Raw genomic sequence first — 26502 nt, 5'->3', positions numbered from 1 at the left:
GGGAAAACCAGGAGGGGGTAACTGTCAACACCCCAAACACCCAGCCCCAAACAGACCTGCTTTCTTAGGAACTCGAAGGCCACACACCAGCCCCCAACACAGGTGACAGAGGAGAGAAACTACCATGGCTCGACAGGCAGGAGAGGGGACAGGGGAGGGCCACAGAGCCTGTGAGCACAGAAAGCGCCCACCCTGGGCTGTGCCCCATCCATCCCCGGTGGGACCACACTGCCCTCCAGGTACCGAGAGCGACTGTGTGCGTAGCCTCTCACCCCCGGACAGTCCCTCACTGTCAGATCATGACACCACGTGCCTGACAGGGACACTCTGCCCAGGTGGCACAGCAACACTGCCCAGGGATGATGTCCCACTCGGTCCCGCCGCCACTCGGGATGGCCAGTGTCTGGCTCTACAGCTCCCAGCCCCTCTCCCAGCCCCAGGACCCCCTGCCCTGCTCTTGCCTCACTGGTAACCTCTGACCTCGGTGGCCACGGCCCCTCCCAGGGCCTCAGGCGTGTTTTTAGGAAGATAACCAGGCACAGTGACAAAGCCAGGCGGCAGAAGGGACAGAGGGGATGATGACTGTGCAGGTATTAATCTAGAGGCTTGAACAACAAAGGCTCTGTCCGCCCAGGGCCGGGGCCACAGCCGTTTCCCAGGGCCGGGGACCTGCCGAACAGGGGTCCCCGCCCAGCCTGGCGCCAGGGAGACGCTCAAGGCCAAGGCCGGGAGGAAAGCGTTTCTCCCCACTCCTGTCTCAAGGCCTGGACCCTCTGCCCCGCTGTCGCCATCTGAGCTGCCCTGCGCAATACGGCAGCTGCTGGCCACACGCGGCTATCTAACTTTAGGTTGAATAAATTAAAACGTCCGTTTTGCAGCTGCACCAGCCACATTTCGAGAGCCCAGTAGCCTCGTGGAGTCGGTGGCCACCGTACTGCGCAGTGCGGATACAGAGCACCTGTCACTGCCGCCAGTTCTGTAGTCAGTGCCGGTCTGGAGCCGCTTCTCTCTGAGGCCGAGAGCATCCAGAGGCACAGGAGAGGTTCTCGAAGGGACAGTGCGGGGAGGCTCCCGGGGTGTGAGAGGGGCTGGAGACAGAGGAATTCGCTGGGGGCAGGGAGCAGAAGGTCAGGGAAAGCAGTCAGGGGTCACATGAAGATGAGATGAAACAAACTAGTACAGCTGCTGAGAGGACAGGTTCAAATCTCCGTCCTGTCACTTCCCAACTGTGTGACCTTGGGAAAGTTACTTAACCTCTCTGTGCCTCTGTCTCTTCATCTGGAAAACAGGGGCAATGGTAGACTCTACCTCCTACTTTTGTTATAAGAATTAAATGGGTGGATATTTATAAAGTGCTAAGGACAGGGCCCGACACAGAGTAAGTACCATGGAAGTGTCTGGGAGATAAAATGACAGGTGCCAAGCGCTCAGTGCACTACTAAGCACGTTGTCAACAAATGCTCCCAGAACACAGGGCCTTACCAGAGAAGGGGTCCAGGGTGAGATTCAGTAGGTCTTTGGTGGCACACTCGGGCCCCATGATGCCATTGTAGCTGATAGTGCGGGCACGGAGCCGGAGGCGGCAGGTGTGGCTCTTGGAAGTGTTGTTGGCGATGTGGGCAAAGACATCAAAGTCACTGCCCATGTTCATCCTCTGGCTCACGCGGATCCGCATGTCCACCCCTGTCTCCTCCTTCTCCTTGTCTTCCAGTTTGTTCAGGAGGTTGGCCTTCGTCAAGACTCTCCTCTCCTCTGGGGACCCTGCAGAAATAGCAAAGGAAGCCTCAATCACAGCTGGAATAGGGGTCATTGGGCAGGGGGCTGGGATGTGGCAAACTGGCTTCTCAGAGTCCTGGTTGGTGACTCAGAGCAGCCCTGGAGGATCCCCTTCTCTACATGTTTGTGCCAGGAGGAGGAAATAGTATTGTATTTTCCACATGTGAACTCCTATACATCCCTCAAGACCCAGCCCCAAATGACTCCTCCTCCAGGAAGCCTTCTCAGATCACTCCTTCCCCAGGCTGTTTTCTGTTTATGTTCTTACTTGCTTACTTACCTTTTGCTGCTTGAAAGCTAAGACTGTGTTTTACTTATCTTTATGTCATACCCAATGCCTATAACAACACTTGGTGTATACCAGGCACAAATACGACGCAAACTTTCTCACCTCCAAGCATTTGCACAGGGACGCCTTCTACCTGAAATCCTTTCTCTCCCCTGCTCTGACTGCTCCCTTGTTTATATTCCATAGATCTCTCTCCTATGCTCCTTTTATTCCCCCACCCCAGTGTTGTTAAGTACATATCTACTTCTTCTATCAAACCATTAGCTCTAGACCTTTCAAAGGCCAGAGAGAGCATCTTTTCTTTCTGTTTCATCCCTTCCAGCCAGAGCATGGTCATAGAATAGCCAACCCTCAGTTAGCCCTGCAAAGTCAGTGGAAGTCAGGCCAGGGCAGGGACTACGATTTCCTAGTCCCCTCTGTGAGCCCTGCTGTGCTTGTCACACAGTAGATGCTTGGAAAATACCTGTGGTATTGAGTTGGCTGTTGGATGTGCTTAAATCCATTTTTTAAAAATAAACCAAATCCTTTTCCCTCTTATTGATTTAATATTAGTAGCAGAAAGATGCCTCATCTTTATGTCTGATTGAATTCATAACATTAAGTTTCTCTTGGCCCATTTCTCTCTCTGGTTTTGGGGAGGGTTGTTTGTTTTGGGGGGTTTGGGGCGTTTTTTTTAGAGACAGGGTTTCACTCTGTCAGCTGACTGGGGTGCAGTGGCATGATCATAGCTCACTGCAGCCTTGAACTCCTAGGCTTAGGTGATCCTCCTGCCTTAGCCTCCCGAGGAGCTGGGACTACAGGTGCATGCTATCATGCCCAGCTAATTGTTTTACTTTTTATTTTTAGAGACAGGGGGTGGGGGTGTCTTGCTATTGCTCAGGCTGGTCTCGAACTCCTGGCCTCAAGCGATCCTCCCACCTTGGCCTCCCAAAGTGCTGGGATTACAGGTGTGAGCCACCGCACCTGGCTAACATTTCTCTTTAATTCAACACTTTTTTATCCCCCTTCATGCTCCTTTCCCCAGCTATATGTCAAATACGACAAAAATAAATACTGCAAAGTCCCAAGAAACTCTCCTCCCTGGACTCTCTGGACTCTCAAGCCCCCGTAGTACAAACACATTGCAATAAAAAAAGCGTGGAATTGCCCGCGTATAGTTGTAGGTCCTGCTGCTGACACATACTGTTAATAAACAACATGATAACACAGACATCAATTTTTCTGTTACGACGCATCCCTCTCCTATATAATAGCTGTCCCCTACAGTTTTATTAAGAGTCAACCCAACCGAAAAAGCAAGGCTTAAAAACTGAATTGAACCCTACTGTGGAATACAGAATGCGTTTCCTAAATGACTGCTCCTCTAACACTGCGCTTGTTGCTAAGGAATTGCTTAAACTGTTGTATGCAGGCTGCCAAATAAAACACACACACACGTATACACACAGGCCTGCTGGGCTGCTAACAGGGGATGCTTATCTGCAAGGCCATGTTAAGGGCTCTGAGAGACAGGACGCCTACCCTCTGGGTATTTGTAGTTCAGGGTGATGTCCTCCCGCTCGTCGCTGCCCAGGCCCTTGGTACTGATATTCTGCCCCACGACTGTGGAACGGTTGATGGACTTGTGCATGGTCCCGTCTTCCTGAAGGATCCAGTCCACCACTTCCGCATTGACCTCGGCAAAGACAAAAGGTGCATCGTACTTGGTCTTCAGGTCGCCCTCCTTGATGGCACGAACCGAAACCGGGCCACAGCAGTATATCCCTGGTCAGGGGTAAGAAGAGGGAGAGATGGGTCTGGACCAAGGGGAGGGGGCCGTCCTCCAAAACCCTCCACAGTTTAACCGCATGTAGCAAAAATCCTCGGGACCGCGCAGCCCTTTGCCTCAGGGCCACCATGTCCAAGAGGGCACCACAGGGTGACCAGGACTCTGACGCGCAGCTTTTAGGGTTCAGATCCCAGCTCAGCTTCTAGTTAGCTGGGTGGCTTTGGGCCCGTCATTCACTTCTCCAGGCTGCAGATTCGTGTGGGGATCATATTGAAACCTACCTAAAGGGGATTCAGGAGTTACAGGTGTAGAGCTCTTAGCATATACTAAACGCAAGTATTCGATAAAGTAGAAATGTCGCCCAGGCCATGCTAAGGCAGTGGTGGAGTCGGAGAGCAGACAGCACGTTAGGAGGGAGAGCATCTGTCTCGTTTATGGCTCGTGCTGAGGGTGGAAGTCAGTGGCCGGCGTGGCGTCAGCCCCAGGGAGGACGTGTCCTCTCGAGGAACGCGGGTGACGGATGTTTATCTCAGGGTGGTTTATAAACGCTCCCCACTGTCCACAGCCTTAAACGCTGAGGACTAGAGGCTGGGTAGGCAGAGTCTAGCACACCCACGTGATGGAACATGGTAACACTAACTTAAAATTCAAATCACAGAAAACCGCCTGATGGAGAAATGCTAATGATGCACCGAGAAGCAGATGGAGCCAGGACAAAAGGCCACGTGCAGCCACAGTTCTTAAGTTCGGGTCCATGGACCCCCAAGGCGCTACCAACAGAATTCAGGGGTCCATAAACTTGGACAGGGAAAAGGGATATCTATATTTTCACTCTACTTTGTAGCACCTCTTCCGATTGTAAAAGCAGGCAACAAACCACAGTAGCCTTAAGGGCACTTACGACTTGCCACCCATAAGAACCACAGATGTGTTCATGTCACCTTGTAGTTGTCCCAGGTAGCGGGAAATGTAACTTATGCTCTTCTCTAGCACTACATTATGGAACTTACCCTACCACTAGACTGTGTTATATACAAAAGCACGTGTTATTACATCATAAATTTATTTTTTAAAACTTGTTATAACTATATTTCAATTAATCGGTTTTGTTTGTAACCTTGTGCAAAATATTCTGAGAAAGGGTCCAAATGCTTTATTAAATTTTGCCTTGCCACACGCACTCACACACTCACATACACACATACAAATATATAATTTGCAGTTACTAGAAGCTATGTGTGAATGTTCATGATGCCTATTTTAAGGAGAGAGGACAAAGATGCTGTTTTATTTTCTTCTTTGTGCTTCTCCATAGTTTCTGTTTTCCACAGTGCATGTGAATTCCTTTTCAAATTGTAAAAAAAAAAGCGTCTTATGAAAATATCAGTGAGGTCCCTCCACCCTTGTGTGGACCCACCAGTGGTCTTGGGGTCAGGCTCCTAGCTCTGCCACTCTCCAGCCGAGTCACTAACTCTCCAGGCCTCAGTTTCCCCATCTGGGTGATGGGTGCGCTTGCCTACCTTCGCTCTTCTCCTGGGGCGTTGGGTCCAGGGCCTGCCAGCCCTCATAGCCCTGCTCGAGGTCTGGTCTGGTCATCCATGACTCCACCCAGCAGTGGTAGTTCCTGGGGAGGGAATGAGGCAGGACGTGGGTGACATTCATCATCCCCTCCTGCGGGCAGACTGCTCCGTGCGTGCCCCAGATGCACACTCCTCTTGTCCCAAACTGAGCACAGTTTGGCCCCCACCTGGCCCCGCTCTGCTCTTCCTCCGGTGGGCCCATCTGAGCAGCGCCCTCTCTCGCCGGGCGCTCACTCCTCCTACACCTCAGAGCCCTGCACAGGCTCTGCCCTGGGTCCGGCGTCGTTGCCACCCACCTGGACCACACCCCAGCCCCCTGCCTCCTCTCTCCCCCTCTAGCTATCCTGGTCCACCGTCATCAGCACAGCTCTTTCCCATTGTGAAGCTTTGAATGACAACCCATTGCCTTTGGAATCAAGCCCAGGCTCCCGGATCTGGCATCCTGGACTCCCGACAACCTTTGCAGCATGACTCTACCCGGTGCTTCATGTATGTGGTTGTATGTGGCTGGCTTTCCCTCCTCTAGGCCTCCGCTCATGCTGTCCCTCCCCAAGCCTGTCCAAATACTGCTCAATTCTTAATGCCCAACTGACTGTGACCTCCTCCAAGAAGCCTTCCCAGGTTTCCTCTTCATGGGTCCCTCCCCACTGAGCCCCGACTTCACCCCGGGCACCACCTTACCAGATCATCTCGCTCCCGTTCCCCTGGACCTCCCCGGACTCATTGCGATAGTACTCGATGAGAAGGTTGCTGTTCTGGTCGTGGGCTGAGTTATAGTTGGTCACGACTCGGGTGGGGACACCGAGGCACCGCAGCACTGTGGGGGGTGTGGAAAGAGGGGTTGGGGACGAGCTAAGGCCCTGGGGCTCTGGGGCTCCACATGCCCGTCTGTACCCTCGGGAGCACTGTACCCACTGTCCAGGTGGTGAGGGTATGGGCTAGCCCCTCTTGCCTGGACAATGGTGCCCACCTCGCTGGTCACCCCATGTCCACTCTGTCCCCCTCACGTCACAGCTGCCAGGAGGAGACTCTAACAGGCAAATCTGACATCAACACTCCTCTGACAAACCTTCCATGGCTCCCCGCAGCCCCTGAGGTCAAGGCCAGAGCCCTGGGTGTAGCCCCTGGCCCTGCAGGGGCTGGTGCCTGACCACCTCCTTGCTCACTCTGCTCCAGACGCACTGGCCTTCACACTCCATGCTCCCGCCAGCCTCAGGGCACTGGCATATGCTGTCCCCTCTGCCTGGAAGGCCTCCCTGCCAGGTTCCGGCTGTCCCGTGTGCACTCATAGCACAAGCGGGATCAATCATCGCTGCTAGTGTCCGGGCATGTGAGGGGTTCTTCAGTCAGTGCCCTGGAGACAGCGAGGGGTCAGGGCCCAGCAGAGGCCTGGTATCGAGCATTTTGTCAAAGGCGATGAAGGGACAGGTGAAGGACAGAGGGAGGGAAAGAGGGAGAGAGTTCACGAATGACCCAGTCTCCCCAAGACAGGGATTCAGAGTGAGAGGCTGAGAGCAGAGCAGGCTGGAGAGGGGACAGAGGGCAGGAGATCCAGCTACTTCCACTGTGTGACCTGGGGCCGGTCCCTTCACCTCTCTGGGCTTTGGTTCCATCTCTGTGTGCGTTCATGGCATGGCTGGGGACTCCTCATCACTCTGCACAGGAATATAAATGTCTGTGCCCCTGTACAAGGTCACGTCCACAAGGCTGAGAGCGCTCGCAGGGCAGGGAGGAAAGCCCGGCACGGACCCTGCCCGGGGGGCGCGCTGGGTGCTCCTGCACCCAGAATTATGGGAGCTTTTACACCTTCATTTTTAAAATGCGCTTTTTATGTATCTTATAAAAGTAACATTCTCAGGGTAGGATAAATATCTACAAGGTGAAGAGAAACAAAAAGCCCTAGGCAATGTAACCTGTGGGGCTTTTGTTTTACTTTAGTTTGACTGAGTTTCTGGAAGGGGAAAGGGGAGGGGATGTGACCTTTGCCATGTGCCCGCCATCGGCCAGGGCAAGAACTTCCCAGATGGCCCTGGATTGCGGCCAGGAGACGTGGGCGCTGGGAGGAGGGAGGAGCAGCTGCGCCCCCGCACCTCCTGCTGATTCCTGTGCCCTTGAGGCCCGGGCAGGGCCCAAACCTGCTGCTGCCCCCGGCGAAGCCTGGTGTCCCGACCCAGGTCCCGACCTACTGAGAGACAGGCCTCTGAGTACAGACCAGAGGCTTGGGGAGGCCTGTCCCTGCTGCCCAAGGAGCCAGGCGCCACTCCTGCCCCCGGGGTGTGTCCCAGGACGCCTCATATCACAGCCTAACGGAGGCGGCCCCTGCACCGCGCACACCTGGTTCAGAGCCTGGCTGTGCGGATCGCTAGCAGCTGTGTGACCTTGGGCAGGCCGCTTCCCCTCTCTGAGCCTCCATTTCCTCCCCGGTAGCAGAAGCTAATAATAGCGGCCTGCGGGGATGCTGTGATGATTCAGAGGCCACGGGTGTGGGCAGGCCCGTCTGCCGGTGCCCAGAGCAAGCACTGAGAGGCACTCGGGAACAGCAAAGTGTGTCACGGTGCCCGTCACTGCAGATCACGTCCAGTCCCTGTTGGCTGACTCACGGACATTGAGGAAATTCCCAGGGATCAGGCTGAGGACTCTAGAATCCCAGCTTCCCCTGGAAACCCCTAACTCATGCCTGAGCTGAGCCGGCGTGTGCCAAGTGACATCTCCCTGGTCCTAAGTGCTCCCTGGGAGTTAGGTCAGTCACCCCAGTCTTCATTTTACAGGTGAAGAAACTGAGGTTTGGAGACATCTGTTCTCTTGCCCACGTCCACCCAGGGGCTGGAGGCAGAGCCGGGATTCCAACCCGACAGGCCGGCTCCAGAGCCCACGGACCAGGTCACCATTCGGCTCTGCCTAAATGCTCCCAGGCCAAGGTGGTTGGACGGTCCTTTATTGGACCATGCTTTTTCCTGGCTCCATCACACATGGCCCGGGAAGAGGCTGCAGGGACCAGGACACAGCCCTGGCCTTGTGGAAGGACAGTCGAGGGCAGGAGCTGCTGCTAAACCTCCAGGTGGCCACAGCCCAGGGTGACAAAGGCTTCTGCAGGTGAGCCTGGGGACCCAGGCCACGGATTGTGGGGTTTCTCTGGGAAAATCCATGGGGTTCTCTGAAAAGACGTGGTTTAGACCTGTCAGAGGGAAGGGGTCCAGAGGAGGGGACCCTATTCCCTGAAAGGGGAATTCAGAGGTCACAAGGGAACGGAGAGCCACAGGCAGAGAGGCGGGTGGGGAGAAACAAGGACAGCTGAGCTGAGAACGTGGGCCAGGCTTTCCTGCCCAGCCTGGCAGTGTGAGAACAGGCTGGGGGATCACCAGGGAAGCTTCTCTAGGCCTCGGCACTGGCTTTGGAGTCAGAGCAGCTGAGATCCCCAGATCAGCTTCTTAGATTTCCTGAGCCCAATAATTATTAATAATAATAATAGTAATAAATAGCATCACATATAAGTATTTGCTGTTATGCACCTGAAATCATTTCAAGCACCTCACACGCACGTATTAGCTCATTTAATCCTCACAACCATCCCAGCACAAAGGGACCATTATCATGCCCATTTCACTGATGACAGAACTGTGGCTCAGAGAGGTTAAGTGATTTACCCAAGGACACACAGCTGTTAAGAAGCAGAGCTAGGAAGTGAACTCGGGCCTTGACTCCAGAGTCTGTTCAGAACCTGTGTGTGACGCTAATCCATTCTCATCAGCACCGCTGTCAACCCGGGAGCAACTGTCAACGTTTGCTGGGCTTACGGTTTTAAGATTTTTTTTTTTTAAGATTTATTTTTCCTGTTTTGGTTTTAAATTGGTTTTTTTCATCTTTCCCCCTCTCCATGTTAGAATGTGCTCTCTCTTTCTTGACACTGATGCTATCGCAGTTATTGTCTGGGCCAGGTTCCGTGCTGCTCAGCCGTGTGTCACACCCACCCCAGGAGGTCAGTCCTGTGGTTGTCTCCATTTTACAGATGTGGAAACTGAGATTCGGAGAGAGGTCATCTGCTCAAGGTCGCGGAGCAAGTGAGTGGGGGAGTGGGGATTTTAACTGGGGTGCGCCTGGCTCCAGAGTGCATGTGCTCAGCCCTGAGCACGTGCTGTCTCCCAAACCATATCCCTCCATCCTGACAACCCCCCTGGGGGCAGTTGTTGGAAAAACGACCAGAGAGGGTGGCCACAGGCTCCAGGCCACACAGTGCACTGATGGCGTTGGTGGCAGAGGCAGGACCAGACCTGGGGTGTCCCGGTTCCCTCACCCCACACCCCAGCGCGTAGCTCACCTGTGCAGGCCACGGAGGCGAAGACCCAGCACTGGCCGTACTTGACAGGGTTGTAGCCGGAGGTCTTCCAGCGCCGCAGGATGTCCACGCTGCCGAGCCAGGACGTGGGGCTGACGCCATCCTTATAGTCATTGTCCCAGCGTCCCAGCAGCACGCCCTGGTCATCGTTGCAGTTGACCTGAAACCAGCGGGACATCGTAGGGACTGAGCGGGGGGAGGGTGACGGCTCTCTGTGATGGCTGTGCCAGGACGAGCCCAAGCACAGCAGGGGAGGAAGGCCAGGGAGGGAGCTCCAGGGAAGGGGACAGCAGGCAGAGAGGTGCCCCCGTGTGACAGACTGTGGTGTGCTGGAGATGGTGGGGGCTGGAGCCCAGGGTGCAGGAGAGAGACGGGGTGGGGGCAGGAAGGAGGCAGGGAGGGGTCAAGGTCAGAACATGATGCTGGAGATGTGACTGTGTCCCACGAGCACGTGGTTGCTGGGGAGTGACATGGCGTTTTACAGTGATCTGACTTTTACAGTGACCTGCTCTGGCCCCTGCCCAGATTGCACCGTCCCCCCCAAATTCCCATCACCTCAAGAATCAAGTCTGGTCTCCTGCCCGTGGCCCACGAGGGCCTCTGCGGTCAGCCCCTGCCCACCCTGCAGCTCCTTTGCCCCCCATCACCACCTTAGGGAGCCCCCCGCCCCTCACCACGTCAGACACCCCGCACACCTGGGCTCCTCTGCGCGTGTGCTGCGGTGCATGACTGCGCGCTCATTCACGGGACGCTCTGGTGACTGTCTACCTCCCCCTCCCACTCAGGGGAATGTAAGCTAGGGGCCCTAGGAGACTTGTATTCAGCTGTGTCCCCTGTGCCTAGGACTTAGGTGGCACGTGGTAAATATTTGCTGAAGCAATGAGTAAATGAATTGCTTTGGGGAACACATGGCATGGCCCTTATTTGTGTAAATCTTGTCTTTCCAAATATAAGCTCTCTGCACTGAGACTTACCTCTGGGTCCCCTTACTGTGTCCAGCACATCGTGTGGCCTGTGTCACCATTGGGAGGGAGGAGCCTGCAGGAGCCCACCGTGGGCCCCAATCCTGGGTGGGCCCTGCCACTCACTCACCATGGCGCTCACCACCCGGGCCACGTAGACGGGGCTGCTGCGGCTGGAGCAGTCCTGGCCGGCATTCTCCAGGAACTTGGGGTTGACATCCAAGAGCGCCAGGCAGATGTCCAGGATCCCATTTTCAAACTGTGCCAGAGGAAACAAGAGGAGAAAGAGGGAGCTGAGAAGCCACCTCCTCCAGCAAGCCTGCCTTGAAGTCCCTGGCAGCCGCAGGCCCTCCCTGCTGTCTCACACAGCAGACTGGGAGGTTCCACTGGGTCTGCCATTACCTGTGTGATGCCAGCTTCCCCTGGCCAAGGACGGAGTGGGCTGGGACCACACCCAGGTGGGCTGTGAGTGTGTGAAGTGGGGGCAGGAGGTCCATCTGCATCCAGGGCCCGGCTGCAGGGACCTGGGAATCTGGGTGGAGCACAGAGTGGGGGGCCCAACGTCCCTGGGGCTTTCCTTCCCCTCAGAGCCACCTCAGGCCCTGCCACTTCCCCTTTCCCGTCTCTGCTCAGCCAACTCTCGCTGTTCCCCTAAGGCCTGACTCACCCTACGGAGCCCTCCTTCCCCCGACCCTGCCCACACACCCTGCCCGCTGATGGGAACAGGTCACAAAGACATAAATCCAGTCCCACCACTCCTCCCTTTCAACTGCAGCCAGAGGAAAATCTTCCTCCCAGGCCTGCAAGGCCCTGACGATCTGTACCCTGCCCCCTCTTTGACCTCATCTCCAGCCAGTGTCACCCACACTCACTCTGCCCCAGGCTCACTGCCTCAGGGCCTTTGCACTATTTCATCTGCTGGGAATGCGCTTCCTGCCACTCTCTGCGTGGCTCACGCCTTCTCAGCCTTGCAATTCAAACGTTATCTTTATCAAAAGCAGGACCCCCTTCTCTTCATCTTCCATCGGACCACCCATCTGACATCTCCAGGGACTCTGCTGTCTGCCCCTGGGTCCCATCTCTGTGGACCTTTCCTGGACCAGCCCTCGTCACAGGTCTCTCTCAAGCTGCACAGCAGGGTCTGACCCCCTTGTGGCTCCCGACGGCATCACCCCGATAGTCAGGGCTGTTCACAACCTGGACACTGCTGGCCTCTCCCACCTCATCGCGGGGGCTCCTTCACACACAAAGTACCCCCCAAGCTACAACGTACTTCTCAGGTGCAGCAAAAACTTTCACTTGTGCAGCTCCTTTGCATAGCATATGGTGCACCCACCTCCTTCCATGGCAAACTCCTAGTTGTTCTTCAAAGCCCAGCCCAAATGTTCCCTACTTCAAGAAGTCCTCCCTGATCCCATGGGCTATTACTCCTTCCCTCCTCTGAGTCTCATCTTCCTGGACTGTGATCATGTCTAGAACTTTTGTGAGGGGCACATCCCACAGCCCAGCACAAGCCTAGATACAAAACAGGGACTCAGGAAATAAAAGGAAGGACAAGGCTTTGTTCTAATTCTCAAGAGAGAATAGAAAGCCCTGAGAAATAAGAGCCAATTCATTTTCTGGTGTATTTTGTGCATCACAGTCATAGCACCATTTCTTTTTCTCTCTCTCTCTCTTTTTTTTTTTTTGAGACAGAGTCTCACTCTGTCACCTGGGCTAGAGTGCTGTGGCATCAGCCTAGCTCACAGCAACCTCAAACTCCTGGGCTCAAGCGATCCTCCTGCCTCAACCTCCGGAGTAGCTTGGGACTACAGGCATGCGCCTCCACGCTGGGCTAATTTTTTCTGTTTTTAGTAAAGACGGGGTCTCGCTCTTGCTTTGGCTGGTCTCGAACTCCTGTGCTGAAACAATCCTCCCTCCTCTGCCTCTCAGAGTGCTAGGATTACAGGCGTGAGCCACCGTGGCCGGCCACCACCATTTCACTTACATCTCACAGCAGGCTACAGGGCTGCTGGGGAGATATTTTTGCAATTATTCTCCCCAGTATTTGACCACATTAGCTGGCTCAGCCCAAGTCACAAGCCTAAGTCACCCCCTGAAGATAGAGGGGAAGGCAAATTTCTCTGGAGTGGCATGGAACAGATGTGGGGAGGGGCTCCCCAAAACCAAATAGCAGTTCTGTTATGACAAGAAGGAGGCGTGAGTGCTGGGCAGAAAACCCATGAACGTCTGCTACAGAAGTGTTTGTGCCCATTCATTCGACAGATGTCTGAGCACCTTCTGTGCGTCTGACACAGCAGGCTCTGGAGCTACAAGTGAAGGAAGACACATCCCACTCCCAGGCAGAGTTTATAGTCAAGGAGATAACCTTTGCTGTCTTCATAGGTCATCGCACACCTTGCAAGATAGAGATTACTGTGCCCATTTTACAGATGAGGACACTGAGGCTCAGGGTAACACAATAGTATACTGAGAAACAGGATTCAAACGCAGATTTGGCTGCCTCAGGCACACGGCCCAGCACACAGAAGCGCTGAGATGGAGATGAGGGACGGGGTGCGCCCTACCTGTCCAAAGTTCCAAGGTACGCTATTGATGAACCTGGAAGAGCCCTGGTAGATGAAGCCCTGCTGGTTGAGGACATACTCCTGCCGCTGCTCCTCCGACTCCAGGTACACAGCGTCCTCTGTGGGTGGAAAGACAGGGGCCTCAGGTCTGCATCTGGAGAGGCCGACATGACAGTCAGGGTGCCAGCTTCCCAGGCCAAGGTGGCATCTTGCTCCTTTAATCTTCTAATCAGAAAAGCTAAGCATGAATTAATAATCCCGTGCCAAGGAGATACGGTGTGACTGATTAGTGACAACAAAGGCTGCCATTTACCCAACACTCGACACGTGGCAGGACCTGTGACAAATGTATGACATGTATTAATTCATTTAATCCCCCCAAGAGCCCTGTGAGGAAGGGACCCTTGAAAGCCCCATTTTAAAGATGGGAAAACTGAGGCTCAAGAATATTTTATACCTGGGAAAACTGATGCCAAAACAAGAGACAGAAGAGCACTGGACCAGGAGTCAGGAAACCCCTGCCCCTGAAGCTCACTTGCTGTGTGACCCTGGGAGGGTCACTCTGCCTTCTTTGCCCACCTCAACACCTCTCACTGTGTTAGTCCAGGCGCTTTGGAAACTAAAGCCCTGAGCCAGCGTGAGCAAGGGGCATGGTTCAAGGTGGAGAGAGTTCAGGGCCAGAGGGGAAGGCTAAGAAAGAGTCGTTGCAGCTCAGGAGAAAGACATGAAAACCTGTTTGTGAGCCCACAAAGGTATCCGAGGCCCTGGGCACTCTGCCTCCTGGGCCTAGCGGAGAAGTCAGCCCCCCGGCCCTGGGCTCCGTCTGGCCCACCTGCAGCGACCAGCAACCCCCGCTTCTACTGCAGCCAGGAAGGCAAATGTGAAAGTGGCCGAATCTCTTGTGTATCCTGCCCTTTGGCTCCGGAAACTGCGATAACAATTAGCCTCCAAGTCAATGAACTATGACTCTGCATCAGTCGGTTGCGTGGGACAATGAATGAAAGAGAAAGAAAAACCCAGCCACAGCTTTTCCCCATCAGAACGTGAGCGTCAGCGCTGGCTGAATCATTCCCGTCTCCAGCTCTGGGAGCCAGGACCGTGACGTCCCCAGCTCAGGTCTCCGTCTGGTAAAGGTGGGGACTGGCACTTGGAAGGCAAGGACACGAATGTCCTGTTTTCCAGGCAGATCGGCCCTTTTCCCACCCATCAGAGGGATTTCCTGCCCCAGCGCCCCCAGCCTAACTTCCTGCCCCACCAGCTGCCTCCTCGCCTTCTTAAGGCTCCCGCCCCCGGGATGTGGGTCACTTTAGTCACTGTTCTGCTTGGCTGACTGCCACCCCACCCTGCAGGCAGGCGAGGCAGAGCAGGAACAAGAGGGACAGCCCCCTAGAACCGTGCTCACTGTCCCCTGGTACCATGAACTCTGAAACCCTACAGGGTCGGGTAGTCTAGGGTGGGGACACCGGCATGTTTCTGCTCTATTGACAGAGCTGCTGCCTAGTTGCCACCTCTGCAGATTGACTAAAATCCAACACAAACATATGGCAAGGTCCAGCAGGGCCACTTCTATCCCAAGAAGTCATTCCATGTGGCTATAGGACACGTGCGCAAGGCTGCTCGTTGAGGGGCAAGATACAGGGCACTCCAGGCTCTTAGAAAGAATGAGCAGATGTGCACACACCAAAGTGCGCAGGTTCCCCCCCGCCATGTACCGTAGGGGGAAGAAACCAAGTTGCAGGTTGATATACACTGTGGGATCATTTTACGTTTGAGAGAGAGACAGAGAGACCCAGAAAATACAGCAATTTTTCCAGGCATGTACAGATGAACCTAAGGAGATGAGCCCCCAAGACAGCCACAGTAGTGCCCCCCAAGGAGCGAGGTTCAAGGGCGGAGGCTGTTTCTCGGTAGTGCTTGAAGCTTTTCTAAAAAGGATGGTCCCACGTCTCACTGTTATCATTAGAAATAGGCTGGGCATGGTGGCTCACACTTGTAATCCTCACTCTGGGAGGCAGAGGTGGGAGGATCGCTTGAGCTCAGGAGTCTGAGACCAGCCAGAGCAAGAGCGAGACCCCACCTCCACTAAAAAGTAGAAAAATTAGCTGGGCACATCATGGCACATGTCTGTAGCCCCAGCTACTCGGGAGGCTGAGGCAGGAGGATCGCTTGAGCCCAGGAGTTTGAGGTTGCTGTGAGCTACAATGACACCACCGTGCTCTAGCTGGGGTGTCAGAGTGAGACTCTGTCTCAAAAATTTAGAAATATCATTAGAAATAAAAGCCAAATTATAGAAAGGAGAAAATAAAAAAAAGCTTTCACCTCAAACATGTTATAAAATGCCTCAAAATAGAGATGAAAAACTAAAGCAGTGGCCCGGTAAGAAGGCGGCTGTCTAACAGCGAGGAGGCCAGAGTTTCTGCCCCTCTGAGGTGGGACAGTCCACTCCCAGGCAGGGGCTTCTCTCCCTGCTTTGTTAAGTCAGAGCAGGAAGGAGACAGATTGTCAGATCTGACTGCCTTGTTAGTCAGATGGGGAAACTGAGGCCCAGGGAGGGGCCTGGCAGCCCCTGCCTCCTTCCTCCTGCTCGTGTCAGTTTCAGTTTTTTTCCCAGCTTTCCTCTCGGGCTTTCCAGTTCTGTCCAGCGTCATCCACTTACTATCGAAAGAGGTTCCAAAAGCCACTTGACCTCTCTGAGCCTCCACTTCCTGTCTGCAAAACGGGAACGCTGACATCTCCCCTCGGGATTGTGGAGAGGAACGATTGAGACAGTGTCTGAGGGGACAGTTAGGTAACAGCTCCTCCTCACCTCTCCTGGCCACCCCCACCGCCCTCAGTTTCCCTTCCCCAAACCAGTCTGGGGAACTGGGCCCCACGAACCGGAATCAGAACCAGGACGCGGGCCTGGGCGTCAGCTGAGCACCCCACTCCTGACGTGAGACTTTTGAAACCAAGACACTGCCGCGCCCCGGGTCGCAGCGTGGTGACCTCTGACACGGAGTGAAACCCCTCGGTAGATGCGTGGCCTTGGGCGAGTCCTTTTGCTTCTGTGGATCTGTCTCCTGGTCTATCACTGGGACGAGTACTTGTGTCGAGAGGGTTTTGTGAAGCTGGAGCTGCCACACGCGGCCTCGCCCAGCCCGCTTCGATGCCTCTCCTGCCCCATGCCTTCCCCCCGCCCCCCAGCGGTCTCCACGGCTGGGTCCAGCCCTGCCCGTTCCCACCCCGCCTGTGGCTGGAGCGTGGCTCACCTGGGCACCAGGGATTGAAGAGCAGGATGAAGTAGCCCAGATGAAAGCCGGAGCCCTGGGTGCCGCTGGAGATGTCCAGGTCGAGGCGGTACAGGCCGATGGGGGCGTTGGCCACGGCCTTGATCTGCAGCGAGAGGACATTGTCCTCCTGGTCCACCACGCAGGCCGTCCAGCCAGCCTCGTCCATAGTGTTAGCATCCTTCAGCTCGAAGCGGGCCCTGGTCCCGGCCTCCTCTCTGGGGTCTGGCCCTGTGCAGGTGGGAAGCAGCAGCTATGAACCAGGGGTGGGCAGGGCACCCACCCGGGGCCCCGGGGCCTGGGCTCTAGGCCTCAGCCACACTAACCATTGTAAGAAGCTTGGCAAGCACTTTCACCTCCCAGGCCTCAGTTTCCTCATCTGTAAGGTGGGGATCAGAACCCCGACCTCGCGGGGTGGTTTTGTGGGAATAAATGAAAATCCACAAGTGCACAGTAGGTCCTCAATCAGATAGAGTCCTCCCATAGCTGGGGACCTGCAGCCTGGGGCAGAGTCTCAGTCCTGCTGCTCTGTGCTGACATGACTTTGGACGTGACCCTCCCTTGCTCTGGGACCAGCCGGCCCGGCCGTGGTCCAGACAGGAACCAAGCAAGACGCTCTCCAAGAGCCCTCCTCGTCTGCCCAAATCCTTTACCTGCCAGCGTCCTGCAGCCCAGACTCTGAGCAGGATGGGACCGTGGCCCTCCGAGAGCCCCTTGCTGTAGGCCCGCCCTGGCCCCTGCAGCCTCTAGGTGTCTGTCTCCCCAAGGTCCCCTCCCCGCAACCCCACAGGCAGCTCCGAGAAGCTGGTCATAACCGCCCCTCACCTCCCAACAGCCTTTTACACTTTATGAAGCACCTGCTTCCTAAGAGACCCCTTGTACAGGTGAGAAAACTGAGGCTCAGGGACAAGGGGGTCTCCCAAGGACATCCTAGGAGTCTGTGGCAAAGTTAGCAGCTGAGCCCAGGTCTTGAGGCTCCCAATGAAGAGGGTGCTCCACGCCTTTGGGGTTCTCAAAGGTGCAACGAGGCAGAGAGTCTCAAATGCGGCTGCTTTTTCACAGAGAGGGGGAGGGCTGAGCCCACGCAGGCAGGTCTGAGTCACGGGAAGGGTGAGGAGGGCTGGTCACTTTCTGGACATGGCGGTGGAGACGAGGAACAGAGAACGTTCTCTGCCTGCTGGGCAGCTGCCCGGGAGGGTTTGTTTTTATTCTTCCGTCTCCCTCCCTGCAGCTCTGCCCACCCACAGCTGGCAATATTGGGGCCTGCTCACCAAGGGGCTCCCTCCCAGCACCCAGCCTCCACCTCCCTGCCTGCCAGCCCCACCCGCACTCGGCCCAAATATAACCATGAACTAACAGGCATGACACAGGCCTCCCGGGCCCCGTCCGGGTGCCAGGAGCCGACTGGAAGCCTCTGAACGCTCCCTGCCTCCCAGAGCTGGCACTGGGGGGGAAGCCGGCAGCCTTGGGGTCCGAGAGCCCCCCTGAGTCTGGCTCCCTGCCTCTACTCCTGAGCACTGTATGGCCGGGGTCATGTCACCAGGCCTCTTGGATCTGCAGTTTTCTCATCGAAGAAGAAAACAGGCTTAGAAGGTCCAATTCCAGGTTTGAAACTGACTCCGGGACCTTGGACAAGTTATTTAGCTTCTCTGATTCTTGCCACGCTTTCCTCATCTGTAAAATGGGGACAATCTCAGTATCTCCTTATAAGGCTGTCGAGAAGCTTGAAGAAGATGAAACATAATAAAGCGTATGTAGCACAAGGTGCCTGGCATATAGTAAGTGCTCAATAAATAATAGTTATTACTAATGATTGTTGTCGCCAACGCCTCCTAGCACTGTTTAGCGGGTTCAGTGAAAGAGTTCATAGAAAGCATTGAGAACAGTGACTAGTGCATGGTAATTATGCAGTGAGCTGTCCTCAGTGTCATCAAAAAGGACCATTAAAAATCTGAATTCTCAGGCCAAATGACAGATTTCGAGGGCTGGAGTGGCATGCAGAGATTGTCTAGTTCAACTGAGTAACTTCACAGATGGGGAGGCTGGGGCTGGGCGGGGCAGAGTTGGGGTGGCCACGCGTCAGTTTGCTCAGGACAGCCTCCGTTCACGCCTGTGGTCCCAGCATAATTATTAATGGCGCCACTTTCATCCTCAGAAATGTCTCTGCTTGGATGATCAATTATCTGGTCACTGTGGTAACTGGGCCAAGTCCCATAGCCACCGTTGCTGTTGACGTACCACCCTCGGGGACAGGTCAGGAAGCGCATTTCCCTGACTCTGTCTGGGGACAGCCGTGCACACACTTACACACACACACACACACACACACACACACACCCCTTTCTTCCCAGGGGCCCTGGAGGGTGGGAGGACAGGTTGTCCCGTGGTCCCCCCGCTGCTCACATAGGCTGGCTTTGCACATTCCTTGGCTGTGGTTCTATACAGTCCTCTAGGTGGGGCCAGGGGCACCATAGGGACCACTCTGGGCCCAAATGACCCTGGGGACCCAAGGGGTCCTGGCCACTGTCCCAGATCATGGTGGTGGGGCTGAGCAGGGGTAGGCGAGGGGAACCTTCCAGAGTAAAGGCTTCTGTTAGCCTCATAAGGGTGCTTTTCACTCCTTCAGGCCAACCTCACTCCTACTCCTGCCCCCACACCCCCCAAACCCCGGCACCCCCTTGGAGGGAAGAGCTTTATTCCCATAACAAGGATGAGTTTGTCTAGTGTGGTCTGTACCCTGGAACAGGGTCTGCCAGGTCTCGCACTGTCTGGCTGAAAATGCACAGCACCGGGGCACATGTGGGGTCAGGCCACACACTCCATTCACTGAGTGACCTCAGCCAGCTCTCTTCCCATTCTGGGCCTCAGTTTCCCATCACAAGATAGAATGTTCCCACACAGGAGCAGGGTCCCCAGGCCAGGCACTGGCTAGGCGCTGACCCAGAGGGGCCTGGCTTCCTGGAATTGTCCCTCAGGCTTCTCCAGCCCCAGGAAGGTGTCATTGGCTTGGACAGGGAAGCCGTGTGTACCCAGAGATACAGGTCCCTCCGTGGCTGCGCACGGGGGCTGCGGAAATGACCGGGGCAGGTCAGCTATGGTTGGAGATAAGTCAGTGGGGACTGGAGAACAGAGATTAGTTGCTGGGGTGGGAAGGTCAGTTTCCCCTAACCCAGCCTTGAACTTGGAGCCCTAATTACCTAACACTAAGCTGCCCAGACCAATGGAGAAGGAGAAAGAAGAAAGGGGATGTCTAGAGAATCAAAGAAGAAAAAAGAAGGTGGAAATCACAGGCTGCCCGAGCGGCACTCATCCACCATTCCATTTCACAGAGGGGCAAGGTGAGGCCTGGCGGGCTCTGGAGATGGATAGGTAAATGTGCCTGCTGTGGGGTCATAGTGAAAAAAAGCCTCAGCTCTGGGGTCAGGATCCGAAGCCCACTGTGTCCCTAACTGGGCCTCAGTTTTCTCATCTGCAAAATGGGGGCCCTTCATGCTTCCAAGCTGGGAGGATTCAGGACAAGCACACGCTCAGTAGGTGCTCCGTAGATGTTGTGATTTTCACGTTCCCAAGCCTGACTCTTCTCAGGGCACCACACCCAGCCCTTAATTGCCATGCACCCCAACCTTCCACTTTACAGAGGGGGAAACTGAGGCTAGAAGATCAGAGACTTATGGGGGCCCCTAGGCTCTGTTAGAAAGGGCCCTAAGGATGCCAGTGTGTGTGGCAGGGTGACCCTGGGTAGCGGATGTGTCTCTGCCAGGAGGGGCGGGGCAGGGAGGAAAGGGATGGATCTCTGTGGGCAGCCTGCAGGCTCCGTGATAAGCCTCACCCAACGGACTTCCAGGTAGATACGGGGCCCAGCCGGGCGGTGCAGCTCCTGCTTGCTACTCTCTCTGCCCTCGGAGGCCTCAGAAGAGCTGGCCACCTATGCCCAGAGTCCAGCCAGGGGCCCCTCACTGACCTTGAGGGAGTGGTTCCCGCCAGAAGCCAACCCAACTGATTTGGCATTTGAGGCCACTTTCCTAGGAATGGCCAACAAAGAACACTGTGTACCAGAATCTGGGGATGGGGTGGCTGGGGCCTTGACGTCCCTTCACCCATCCCTGGAGCCCCTGGAGCAGGACAAACAACAGCTGCTAATGACGACAGGGCACTTCCCCATACCAGGCTCTTCTCACTTAAACACCTCCCAATGTGAGTGCCTTACAGATGATGAAACTCAAGCTCAGAGAGGCTGAGTAACTTGTCCAAGGTCACACAGCAGGTGGGTAGCCCAGCTTGCACTAGAACCCAGGTCTCTCTGTCTTGCCCCTGAGACTGAGGCAGGCTCCTGAGGCCTGGAGAAGGGACTGCTGGGACACAGAACTGCCCAGTCAGAGGGCTGGAGCCAACTGGACTCTTTCTCTGCCACCCAGACCTGGTTTGGGCCTGATCCCAGGGCCTGGTTGGGGTGCACGGGTGTCGGGAAGCAGAGAGATTAGAGAGTTGTGTTGATATGGGAAAGAGCAGACAGGGCCTTGATAACCTTTGTGACAGAAAGCTGACACCCAACTCTGGTGATGACAGGAGCTCGGGGGTCCAGGAGCACAGTCTTCCTTACAAGGCAGGGTGGCCTGGGGCGCCTCGCCCCATTTCTGGGTCTCAGTTCCCTCATCTGTAAAATGGGGCTGGTGACAGGTGAGAATCTCCCAGGGGACAAAGAGGTGTGAAGTCATCTGCCCCGTCCTCTGTCAGGGGGCAATGGGTCCCAGAAAGCGGCAGGTCAGGGTGGAGAGGAGGAGGAAGAAGAAGAAGAGGAGGCGTGGGGGTGGCCAGGACTCACCGTTCTCGGCAGTGAAGGTGAGAGTGTCCACTGTGGGCTCGTAGCTGCGGTCCTCGAAGTGCAGCGTCAGCGGGAAGGGCTGGCCGCGCCGCACCACCAGCCTCTCCTGGCACAGGTCAGCAGTGTGGTGGTCGCGGCCATTGGCCTCCAGCTCCAGATCGCACCTCTCCAGGATCAGCTCTGCGGAGACAGCAGGGGAGGCGTGAGCCGGGGTGGCATCCCTCAGCCAGCTGGGACCCCTGGCGACACAGCTGTGCTCCCTGGACGCGGGGGCTCTGTGCCCTCTCGCTGCCCACAAAACACAGCCTTTCCCCCTGCCAACCCCCCAGCCCACCCTGCCTTGCCAGGGGCTGGCCAGGCTGACTCTCCACAGCTCTTTTTTTTTTTTTGAGACAGAGTCTCACTCTGTCACCCAGGCTAGAGTGCCGTGGCGTCAGCCTAGCTCACAGCAACCTCAAACTCCTGGGCTTGAGCGATCCTCCTGCCTCAGCCTCCCGAGTAGCTGGGACTACAGGCATGCACCACCATGCCCGGCTAATTTCTTCTATACATATTTTTAGTTGTCCAGATAATTTCTATCTATTTTTTAGTAGAGACGGGGTCTCGCTCTTGCTCAGGCTGGTCTCGAACTCCTGAGCTCAAACAATCCGCCCGCCTTGGCCTCCCAGAGTGCTAGGATTACAGGCGTGAGCCACCGCGCCCGGCCTCCACAACTCTTTTAACGGCAAGGCTATGCCCCTGCGGCATGCTGGGAGAAGCTGTGTGACTGCTAGCAGCTCAACGTTCCTGGGCCTCAGTTTCCTCATCTGTTAGAGAATAGTGGGGTCTACTTTACAGGGCTGTTGTGAGTAGTCAAGGAATTAATACGGGTGAAACAGTTTGCACAGTGCCTGGTGCGTAATCAGTGCTTAGTAAACACGAGCTGTTCTCTCGCTGTCAGAGGCTTCTTTCGGTTTAAACAGGGACAGTATTTTTATAGTTAATGACAAGGCTTTGCCTCTAGATCCAACTCTCAATTTACAGGAAATGCGCAGGACTGAGCAGCAAGTTACACAACGAACCAGGACGGTCAACAAAGTTCATACTCTGGGAAACTAAAAGCAAACCTCATAAACCTTGGCAAGCTCAAGGTTCCTTTAACAAATAAACCGCGAGAAAGAAAAAGTTAAAGGGAGAATCTACAAAGAGAAACTTGGGACATTTCAACCCACTGTGACGTGTGGATCTTATTTGGGTCTGGATTTCAAAAAACTGTCTAAAACCATGTATGACATGTGTGAGGCGACTGGACGTTTAAACGCTGATGGAATGAATAATGGTGACATACAAGGAATTTTGTTAATTTGGTCATGTCAGAAAAGAGAGTTCTTGTCCTTTCAAGACATACACGGAAACATTTACGGGTGTAGTGATATGATGTCTAGGATCTGCTTGCAAGAATGAGGTGCTGTGGGCAGGAGAAGCCAAGTGTCTCCCGGACAAGTGTCTCGCCCTCTCTGTGCCTGCTTCTCTGAAGTCTCAAAGTGCTGCTGTGAGTCTGGAGGAGGATGTCTAGGATGCCCCTCCTGAAGGCCCAGCCCAGGGCAGGAGCTTGAGACGTGAAGGACCTATTTATAGTTTCAGAGGGAGCTGAGGACCAGGGCGGGGGCAGGGTGATAGACGGGAGGGGGTCTGAGAGAAACATAAACCCCATAAACCTTGGCACGGTCAAGGTCAAGATTGGGAAGACCTTAAGGTGGGAGGAGAGGGCAAGACAGACTCAGTTGTGTGTCCCCTGGAAATTATATGGGAGAGGATTTGCCCAAAATCACCCAGAAAACTGGTCCCTCTAGCGGGATGATAGCCCAGGTCTCCTGTCTCCTGCCGTGGAATATTCCAAAAGTGAGGCACAAAAGTGCCTGGCAACCGCTGAGGGCTTGTACGTGAATTATCTCAACTTAAATCTCACAACAGTTCCGCCATAGCGATTCCCATTTTGCAGAGGGAGACACTATGTGGCCCCAGGTCTCATAGCCAGCGGCCGCTTTGAGATTGGAATCAGGGCTGGAGGATTCTGGAGCCTGCCTGGGTCCCACCTCACTACAGCTCGGGTTTGTTCTCCAGCCCCCCTCCCTACCCCCACCCCATGTCCTGTTTTGTTTTTGTGCCCAGAGGAGATAGGTCCGCGCGACTGAAGCATCGGGGAAGTCGATCCCCCTGTAATCCCAACAGGACAGACCTCGGCTGGCCACAAGGAAGAAGTTCCTGCTGGCCTGCTGGGGCGAGGAAATGTTTTTGGAAACTTTAACCCCAGAGAGCTTAAGCAGGAAAGAGCCCATCGTTGCCCCCGGGGGGGACCTCGGAGAGCTGATCAGTCCCTGGTCTGGGGGAGACAGGGCACTTTCTTGGTCTATTGTCTGAGGAAGGGTTTCCAAGAAATCGTGCCCAGCTCCAAAGGTACAGAAGCACCGGGGTGTAGAATCCTAGGATTTATAGGATCTCTGCCCTGAGAAAGAGCCTGAGGTCTTCCAGCCCAGTGAGACCCCTGTCAGAAGTGGCCACCGTGACAATGGGACTGGAGGCTCATCATGACTGGTGTCTCCAGGGTCTTCCAGCCCCACTGAGCCCCACTTTTGGGGATGTGGGTGAGAAACTGCACTGGGGACAAGCAGCCACCTAGGTGACATGTCCCAGTGCATTGGGAGCTGAGTCCCAGGAAGGAGAGTGGTCAAGATCACGCAGCAGGTCAGGCAGGTCCACAGCTCCTCCTGGTCATCCCTGCTCCGCCTGCTCCGTGTCCCTCTCCCCGCACCGCTTCCTGGGGGTTCTAGTGGGTGCAGAGGCCATTGCCAAACAGACTTGACCCGAGAGCCAGCTAGGATCCCGGGTCCAGCGGCGTCAGTACAGGGAAATCCTCCATGGTAGAAACCCCTCCCCCTGGGGCCTAGGAGGACGCTGCCACTGCGTGTGCCTGTGTGTGTGTGCAGGGGGCAGGTAGGAAATTAACTGAGAGCCTGCTCCTCTCCTCTCGGCCCTCCCAGATATACCCAAGGCTGACACTACTGTCTTTCTTGTATAGCAGAGGAAGCTGAGACTCCACAGGTGGCCAAGGACTAGGGCTGCAGAACTTGAGGGCAGGAAGAACATGCCTGGTCTCAAACTGCTCCCCAGAGGATGCTGGAACCTCCTCTCTGGCCCCCGGGGCTGAGGAATCCGCCAGACTTGGCTTGCACACCACAGGGGAGGCAGGCACACCCCCTCCAGGCCGGCAGGGACGGACCAAACCTAAGTGTTCAGAGGCCAGGCCAGTACCCCCTGCACGGCTTCATGCCACCTGGCACATAGCGGGGACCCAGCCCCCACTAACTCACTGAGGACAAGCGTCAGTCGTCCACCAGGGCAGGACTTTACAGTTTACAACACGCCTGCACGTGCCATTGCCTCATCTGATCCAGGGAGGCAGGGGTTAATGATTATGCCCTATGGATGGGGAAACTGAGGCTCTAAGCAGCATCCAGGTACCTCCCACCTGGCTCAGCCCAGCCCAGCCCGCCTGTTGCTCTCCACACCAGGACTTAGGGATTGAGCCCCCCGTGCCCCGTGGGACCAGGGGACCAGGGAGGCAGGCCCCGGGCGGCAGCACCGACCCTGACACTCACCCTCGTCCATGGTCAGGCGGGGGCAGCGGCTGTGGCTCCTTCCGCTGGCGGCGGGACGCTCCTCCGAGTGCCGACCACTAGCAGCGGTGCTGCGGCGGCTGAGAGCGGCCTTAACTTATAGCCCGCTTCAGGGAGGCCAGGGGCGGGGCTGCGCGGAAGGCGGGGACCTGGCGAGGCCACCCGCGTCCCAGCCTTTGGCCCACGCCATCCCGACCGACCGGCCGGGCGCGCTCAGGGGACAGGAGCCCCAGGGAGGGATCAACAGGCAGGCAAGGGCGCCCCCTAGCGGACCGGGCGGAGCGCAGGGCCGGGACGGCGTGGACGGGGACACATAGCTCGTGCAGGACGCACAGACACACCCGGGCACAGAAAGAGCCACCCACACGCAGATACACACGGAACAGCCTCAGACAGACGCACACGATGAACCAGGACACGCGGGCACACCTGGATACACAGACATGGAACCGCAGACAGCTCAGATCTGGGATGGAGAACACACACTCACACTCAGATACAGACACACAATCAGAGACAAGTGATGTGGACACACAAATACACACATGGACATAGGCACACTCCGACAGACATAGCAGACAAACCGGGACACACAGACGCGGTGACATGGATACAAAATCAGATTAGAATCACAGAGACACAGCAGGACAAGCACACAGCCAGACATATATCTACCAAGAGCCACACGCGACTTTGGACACATAAATGAGTGGGTGTCCAGATGCATCCGGCTCACGGGCACACATAGACAGCCCTCACCGAAACCAGCATGCCGCCGTCAGATGCGGACACAAGTTCATATGAGGCACCCGCAGACGCACAAAGATGTGGATGCTCAGAGATGGACACACGTGCACATGCACTCACAAAGGCAGATGCACCCACACCTTCCCCTGTAGCAAAACCCAGACAATCCTATCTCGTTTCCCCCTCTATCCATCTAATCATCCACCCATCTACCCACCATCCATCCATCCATCCACCCACCCATCCACCCATCTACCCACCCATCCCTCCACCCACCCATGCATCTATTCATTCATCTACTCACCCACCCATCACCTACCCACCCACCTATCTATCCACTCACCTATTCATGATCCCTTCCTCCCTCCCTCTTTTCTTCCTTCCCTCCACCCATCCACCCACTGACCTTCCTTGAGGGCATACTGTGTGCCAGAAAGGAATAAAACCTACCAGGAACTAAGCCTTGGATCCCTCGAACCTGGCATCCTGGGGGACCCCTGTCCCATCCTGGTACCTCCGGTGCCCTGGCTTCCTATGCTTCCTGACCCATCATGAGGCCTGAGCAGGAAGGTTCCCTGGAGGGACAGAGGCCTGTCCGGCTCTCATACCCTTTTTTTCTGGAACAAGTTCTACATCTATTGATGGATTTGGGCTATAAAACTGGCCTCAGCCTCTGTCCCTGCATGACACATGGCGCGGGGAATAATCCTGTGTTGCTTCAGTGGATGTTTGTCCC

The 26502-nt window shown here is 55.5% G+C and overlaps 1 protein-coding gene across 1 annotated transcript in view; it reads right to left on the bottom strand.

The window, feature by feature from the left end:
* The window catches only part of TGM2 (transglutaminase 2), a 31725-nt gene extending 6616 nt beyond the window's left edge, over positions 1-25109 (bottom strand). Inside the window, exons 1-10 of the mRNA XM_045528601.1 lie at positions 25002-25109; positions 21364-21543; positions 16524-16772; positions 13276-13394; positions 10839-10967; positions 9729-9906; positions 6095-6230; positions 5354-5457; positions 3587-3829; positions 1483-1761 (exon numbers count right to left, since the gene is read on the bottom strand). Of these exons, the coding sequence (XP_045384557.1) occupies positions 1483-1761; positions 3587-3829; positions 5354-5457; positions 6095-6230; positions 9729-9906; positions 10839-10967; positions 13276-13394; positions 16524-16772; positions 21364-21543; positions 25002-25011 (1627 nt within the window). The 5' untranslated portion in view covers positions 25012-25109. The remainder of the gene's footprint in view (positions 1-1482; positions 1762-3586; positions 3830-5353; positions 5458-6094; positions 6231-9728; positions 9907-10838; positions 10968-13275; positions 13395-16523; positions 16773-21363; positions 21544-25001) is intronic.
* Between the last annotated feature and the right edge of the window lie 1393 nt (positions 25110-26502).

Source organism: Lemur catta, chromosome 17 (genome assembly GCF_020740605.2).
Source record: "Lemur catta isolate mLemCat1 chromosome 17, mLemCat1.pri, whole genome shotgun sequence".
Classification (NCBI taxonomy): Eukaryota; Metazoa; Chordata; class Mammalia; order Primates; family Lemuridae; genus Lemur; species Lemur catta.
This window is presented reverse-complemented; position numbering and strand designations above follow the sequence as displayed.